Here is a 7,264-nt window from a genome sequence, read left to right on the forward strand (position 1 = left end):
AGTGTCATTCTGAATCCTCTAAGTGTCCATTTACCTACCAAAACACTGACCAGAAATGCAGCAACCAGCAGCTCAAAATTCCAGTTTTGGGTAGAGTTTTGTCTAGGATTCTTAAAATTCAACTTTGAGTCATTCATTGAGTCATGGTCAGTCCCTTCATCTTTTGTTCTTTTTTCGTTCAAAGTGCTACAATCTTGTGACCCTGGTTGGTAAGTCGATCCATACTAAAGGAGTTCTAACTTCTTCGAGGAGTTGACCGAGGAGCCTTGAAAACACCTTGGTAAGTTCATTAGAGTGTTCAAACACGAGAGCGAGAGTAAACACGTGAGGAAGTGTACGAGATAAACTTTGCTTCTTTCCATTATTATTTTTTTTACCCTATACTTCACCATGGCTAACGAGGGGGGAGCAAGCTCCCAAGCTTTTGATCTTAAACTTTTCACAGAAGCAATCAAAGGTGAATTGGGATGCATGATGGACCAAAAACTTGAACTGATGCACCAACGCATTGACAGCTTAGAGTTGTCTCATGGAAGCTCCAAAGGCAGCCGTGGAAAGGCTTATGCACATGAGTCTAGCGACTCTAACTCAGACAACAACTATGAGCATAAGCAAAGTAGGTCTAAGCGTGATGCTAGGCCTTCAAATGACCACATTCCGGGCATAAAGATGAAAATTCCACCCTTCCAAGGACGATCAGACCCCGATGCCTACTTAGAGTGGGAGAAGCGGATTGAACTTGTCTTCGATTGCAATACTTACTCGGAGGAGCAAAAGGTCAAGTTGGCCGTGGTCGAATTCACCGACTACGCCGTTGTGTGGTGGGATCAACTCTCCACTAGTCGAAGGAGGAGTCGTGAACCTACCATACAAACTTGGACGGAGCTAAGACGACTAATGAGGAAGCGTTTCGTGCCAAGTCACTACTACCGTGACTTGTACCAAAAGCTTCAAACCCTCAACCAAGGAGCACGAAGTGTCGAGGACTATCACAAGGAAATGGAAATACTCATGCTACGGGCAGACATCATGGAGGATCGAGAAGCAACAATGGCACGCTTCTTGAACGGATTAAGGCCCGAAATCGCTGATCAAGTGGAGTTACACCACTATGTGGAACTTGGGGACTTGGTGGAGAAGGCCATCAAGATTGAAAGGAGGATTAAGAGGAGGGGTTCGACTCGGAGTTACTTCAACTTTTCACGCTCTTACCCCCGAACTACACCACCAAAGAAAGAGGATAAAGGGCCGAGTAATTCCACCCCTTCAAGACCGAGGCCGGATATGACTAAGTGGGAGTCTAAGGCAACACCAAAGACTGCCATTGAGTCGAGCATGGGGCGAAATCGAGAAACTAGATGCTTCAAATGCCAAGGCCGAGGGCATATTGCTAGCCAATGCCCGAACCAACGCACTATGATCATCTTACCCAATGGTGAGTTTCTCATCGATGATGAAGATGAGAAAGAGGAGTTGCCATCCCTTGAGGAAGAAGAGGAAGAAGAGAAAGCATTGCCCGTCGATGAACGAGTTGGACTCGTTGTCAGGCGAGCCTTAGCAACCCAAGTGAAAGCCGCCGACCATGCACAAAGGGAGAACATTTTCTACACCCGTTGCTATATCAAAGGCAAGGTATGTAGTTTGATCATAGATGGAGGTAGTTGTGCTAACGTCGCTAGTGCCTTGATGGTGGAAAAATTAGCACTACCCACTCTACGACATCCAACACCTTATTATTTGCAATGGTTGAACAATAGTGGGGATGTTCGTGTGACCAAGCAAGTCCAAGTACCTTTCCGAATTGGAAATTATGAGGACGTGGTGTTATGCGACGTGGTCCCTATGCAAGCATGTCACATACTATTGGGGAGACCATGGCAATTCGACAAGGGAGTTACATTCGATGGCATTACCAATAAATACTCTTTCAAGTAAGGCGAGAAGAGAATTGTGCTTGTGCCACTCACTCCTATCCAAGTTCGGGAAGATTAAGAAAGCCTGATCAAGGAGAGTGAGCATGAGAATGAGAAGAAAAAAATAGAAAAAGCCGACAGCTCAACAGAAAATGATAAAGCCGAGAAAATTGAGAGGAAAAAGACATATGGTGAGCCGGCCAAAATTGAAAAGAGAGAGAAAAGGCAAAATCTATTGATAAAAGCCAATGTAGTAAGAAAAGCTTTGAGTGTTAATACACCCATCTTTGTACTTTTGTGCAAAGAGGTGTTGGTTGTTACAAGTGATCTTACTAACACTCTACCATCTAGTATTGTCTCTCTTTTGCAGGATTATGAGGATGTCTTTCCCGATGAGATTCCAAATGGACTACCACCAATAAGGGGAATTGAGCATCAAATTGACTTGGTTCCAGGTGCCCCACTTCCTAACAGACCAGCCTACAAAATGGGTCCAGATGAGACAAAGGAGCTCCAACGCCAAATCGAAGAGCTTCTAACAAAGGGATGGGCACGAGAAAGCTTGAGCCCATGTGCGGTTCCCGTCATCTTGGTGCCTAAAAAGGATGGAAGTTGGCGAATGTGCACTGACTGTAGGGCCGTTAATGCAATAACGGTAAAATATCGTCACCCTATTCCTAGACTTGATGATATGTTAGATGAGCTATATGGTGCTGTGATTTTCACTAAAATTGATCTAAAAAGCGGTTATCATCAAATTAGGATGAAAGAGGGGGATGAATGGAAAACGGCCTTTAAAACCAAACATGGCTTGTACGAGTGGTTAGTTATGCCATTTGGACTAACTAATGCACCTAGTACGTTCATGAGGTTGATGAACCATGTACTTCGTCCATTCCTTGGAAAATTTGTAGTTGTGTATTTTGACGACATCCTGATTTATAGTAGGAGCCTAGATGAGCATGTTGAACATGTGAAGCTTGTTCTTGATGTACTTCGAAGGGAAAAGCTCTATGCTAACCTTAAGAAGTGCTCCTTTTGTACTGATCAACTTGTCTTCCTAGGCTTTGTTGTGAGTAAACAGGGAATCAAAGTGGATGAGGAGAAGGTTAAAGCAATTCGAGAATGGCCTACTCCAAGCACGGTGGGTGAGGTACGCAGCTTCCATGGTCTTGCTAGTTTTTATAGACGATTTGTTAAAGATTTTAGTACCATTGCTGCACCTGTAACTGCTGTAATTAAGAAAAATGAGCCATTTGTGTGGGGTGATGCTCAAGAACGTGCTTTCCAAATACTTAAACATCAACTCACACACGCACCACTACTTGCATTGCCATGCTTTGACAAGATGTTTGAAATAGAGTGTGATGCATCTGGGGTGGGTATTGGAGCTATCCTAATGCAAGAGGGCAAACCAATTGCATACTTTAGTGAAAAACTCAATGGGGCAGCTTTGAACTATTCCACTTATGATAAGGAGTTGTACTCCTTAATCCGTGCTTTAGAAACTTGGCAACATTACTTGAGACCAAGGGAATTTGTCATACACACTGACCATGAGTCGCTTAAGCACATTAAGTCACAACACAAGTTGAATAAGCGTCATGTTAGGTGGATTGCATTTATTGAAACCTTCCCTTATGTGATTAAGTACAAAGTGGGGAAAACTAATGTTGTTGCTGATGCATTATCACGTCGGTACTCTTTGCTCACTCAACTTGATGCAAGGTTGTTAGGATTTGAATTAGTTAAAGAGTTATACACCAATGACCCAGATTTCTCAGGTATTTATGACTCTTGTGGTTCAGCAACTCAAGGTAAATTCTACATCCTTGATGGATTTCTTTTCTACCTCAATCGACTGTGTATACCTAACTGCTCTATTCGCTCTTTACTTGTTAGGGAAGCACACGGAGGTGGCTTGATGGGACACTTTGGCGTGGCTAAAACCTTAGCTATCCTTCAAGAGCACTTCCATTGGCCAAGGATGAAGCGAGATGTGGAACGAATGGTGGCTAAATGCATCACTTGCCACAAAGCTAAGTCTAAACTTCAACCCTATGGCCTTTATAGTCCTTTACCTGTACCTAAGGAACCTTGGACCGATATTTCCATGGATTTTGTTTTAGGGTTGCCTAGGTCAAAGAGGGGAAATGATAGCATCTTTGTTGTTGTTGACAGATTTTCAAAAATGGCACATTTTATACCATGTCACAAAACAGATGATGCATCGCACATTGCTGATTTGTTTTTCAAAGAAATCATTAGATTGCATGGCATGCCTAGGACAATTGTCTCTGATAGGGATGTCAAATTTTTGAGTTACTTTTGGAAAACTTTGTGGGGAAAATTGGGTACCAAATTGCTATTTTCTACTACTAGTCACCCACAAACTGATGGCCAAACTGAGGTTGTCAATCGTACACTATCTACACTCTTGCGTGCCATCATTAGAAAAAACATTAGAACCTGGGAAGAATGTTTACCCCACGTTGAGTTTGCATACAATCGCACGGTGCATAGTTCTACTCATTTTTCACCATTTGAAATAGTCTATGGTTTTAACCCTTTAACACCACTAGACTTATCACCTTTACCTTCTTCTGAGCACATTAACATGGATGGTGCTAAACGAGCAGATTTTGTCAAGAAATTACACGAGCAGGTACGCCTAAACATTGAGCGAAGGATGGACCAAGTTGCTCAACGGGTTAACAAGGGACGCCAACGCGTTGTGTTTGAACCTGGTGACTGGGTGTGGTTACATCTACGCAAGGAAAGGTTCCCAGTCCAAAGGCGCAATAAATTATTTCCCCGAGGAGATGGGCCATTTCAAGTCATCAAGCGCATCAATGACAATGCTTACAAACTGGACCTACCCGGTGAGTACAATGTGAGCGCTACATTCAATGTCTCTGATCTATCTCCTTTTCTTGCAGATGATGAAGCTGATTTGAGGACAAATCCTTTTGAAGAGGAGGGGGATGATACGAACCAAGAGACACCATTGCGAACTATTCGAGTTCCCCTAGGACCCGTAACTCGAGCACGAGCTAACAAGATGAGGGAGGAACTCCAAGGACTTGTTCATGAGATACAAGGCCAAGAAATTGTCCCCAAGGTCATTGAGAGTCTTGAGCATGAAGGAATGAAAGTCATCCATGTAGTGCACGTCAAAGAGAACCATGTGTGACCCTTCTCTAGTCACATTTGCTGTTTTAGTTAAGTCATTGTAATAAGGGCTTAATGGTCCATAGTCTTGCTTTAATTACCTAAGCGGTGACCTCATAAGGTTATTTACCTAAGCGATGACCTCATAAGGTTGTTTACCTAAGGGATGACCTCATAAGGTGTGGTCAAGCCCACAATTCTTAGTCTTATGGAAATAGTCAAGCCTACAATTGTTAGTCTTAGTCAAGACCACAACTCTAGACTAGTTCCACATTTAGTTGTTCATCTCTATGTAAGGTTATAAATAGCCCACACTTCCAATGGTTTTAGGCATTCAATCAATAAATCAGATTTTGAGAGTTTTCTTGGTTTCTCCAAGGCTTCTTGAATACCTTAGAATTTCTCTAGGTGTTCGTGACTTGTCAATCTAGAATCGCACTAGGTTGTGGCGTCTTCTACCATTATACCAAGGTTCGTTAACCACTGATTAACGGGTTGAGATCATCCGCTCCAAACTTGGTGTCCTCTTGTCGATCCTGAAGCTAATCTTTTACGGGTTTCGTCACAAGGTTGGCGACGTTCGTATCAACTTGTGAGGTGTGTGAGTTTGGATTGTGCGGTGGGGGAGCTTTAAAGCTTGTTGCTGCCGACTTTGCTAAGGATTTTGGTGGGCAAGGGGCCGAACCTGATTTATAATCCTTCTTAGATTAGGGTTTAGATGTTTCTTAAAAATTGTTTCCACGAGGAAAAGGATTTTCTAAAGATTTCCAAAACTAACTTGCTTTCCAAAGTCAATTAGGAAACTAAGTAAAGCACTTGGACAACTCTTTTCTCACGTAAATACTCTCCTACATTTTAGGAACACTCCCCTACATTCTCTCCTACGTTTTAGGAATACTCTCCTACATTCTAGGAACCCACTCCTACATTTTAGGAAGCTAGGGTTTCTTTCTTTTATGTTCCCATTGGCGCACTTCCATTTCTATCCGCCACTATTGGCCTTCCAAAGTCGTGCATTCCCACTTCATTTTGCACCCACATTTGTGTCTTACCTTCTTGGTTACTCTTGTGGAAAAAGTTGGTGACAATTATTGGACTTGAGCAGTCTTTCTCAACTACCTAATCCAACAGGTAAAGGTATTTGGTAAGTCCATTAGAGTGCTTTTGAGTGATACACACGAGAATAAGTGATACACTAAGGGAGTGAAGTGAGGCTATACTTGTGTTATTTTTCTTGTTACTAACCTTTTGCAGGGCATAAGGAGGGACATGGAGCAAACTCAACCGACCACAGACTACTCGTTGATGTTCACCGCCCTGAAGAACGAGCTCAGGCAAATTAGTGAGTAACAAAAGGAGGAGTTGCACACTAGCTTTGAGGAGCTATCCAAGAGTCTCACATGAGACTCTCGTTCTTGGTCTCACAACCGGAGTAACCATAGCACCAAGGAGGCAAATAGTGATGAATACTCAGCTAGTGAAGATGACGAGAGAGCCGAGAGGCCTAGGAAAGACATGCCTAAGAACGAACTCAAGGGACTCAAAATTCAAGTGCCCACGTTCAAAGGCAAAAGTGATCCTGAGGCTTACTTGGAATGGGAAGGCCGCATTGAAATGGTCTTCGATTGTTATGACTATAGCAAGGAACAAAAGGTGAAAGTTGCCACCGTTGAGTTCACCGACTACGCCCCAGTTTGATGGGACCAAGTAAGGACCCATAGAAGGAGAATGGGAGAACCACGAGTCCGAACTTGGCGAGAACTCAAGGCATTGATGCGCAAGAGATTTGTTCCTAACTACTACAACCGTGATCTCCACTCCAAACTTCAAACCCTCACTCAAGGTAACATGAGTGTGGAGGACTACTACAAGGAGATCGAGATGGCCATGATGAGGGCGAACCTTCAAGAAGATAGTGAAGCGACCATGGCGAGGTTTCTTAGAGGTCTCAACCCTGACCTTCAAGAAGCCTTGGAGCTCCAACATTACTTGGACATGCATGATCTTCTTGAACTCGTTATCAAGGCCGAGAGGGGAAAGAAATTGAGGCGAGGAGCCCGTACCTTCCAAACTTCCAACTCGACTTCATGGAGGGGCAACCAACCATGGAGAGCGAATAACGAAGCTGGAAATTCGGCCATACCAACACCATCTAGCCGAATTCAAGGTAATGCTCCTAA

At 43.4% G+C, this 7,264-nt stretch overlaps 1 protein-coding gene across 1 annotated transcript; it reads left to right on the forward strand.

Moving 5' to 3' along the window:
- The first annotated feature begins 390 nt into the window (after positions 1-390).
- Positions 391-6,434, forward strand: LOC113766371. The gene is made up of 8 exons (XM_027310569.1): positions 391-688; positions 755-1,893; positions 2,284-2,545; positions 2,978-3,607; positions 3,731-4,511; positions 4,665-4,795; positions 4,853-4,881; positions 6,339-6,434. Exons 1-8 carry the CDS (start codon positions 391-393, stop codon positions 6,432-6,434), a joined length of 3,366 nt encoding a protein of 1,121 aa, XP_027166370.1.
- The last annotated feature ends 830 nt before the right edge of the window (positions 6,435-7,264 follow it).

The sequence above is a fragment of the Coffea eugenioides genome, chromosome 3 (assembly GCF_003713205.1).
Source record: "Coffea eugenioides isolate CCC68of chromosome 3, Ceug_1.0, whole genome shotgun sequence".
In the NCBI taxonomy this organism is placed as follows: Eukaryota; Viridiplantae; Streptophyta; class Magnoliopsida; order Gentianales; family Rubiaceae; genus Coffea; species Coffea eugenioides.

Excerpts from the sequence above, each read along its gene's own strand:
- LOC113766371 (XM_027310569.1), top strand. The coding sequence starts at position 391 with ATGGCTAACGAGGGGGGAGCAAGCTCCCAAGCTTTTGATCTTAAACTT. Across the intron at positions 689-754 it reads GATGAAAATTCCACCCTTCC|ATACTTACTCGGAGGAGCAA; the intron begins AAGGACGATCAG and ends TCTTCGATTGCA. Across the intron at positions 3,608-3,730 it reads TGTTGCTGATGCATTATCAC|GTAAATTCTACATCCTTGAT; the intron begins GTCGGTACTCTT and ends CAGCAACTCAAG.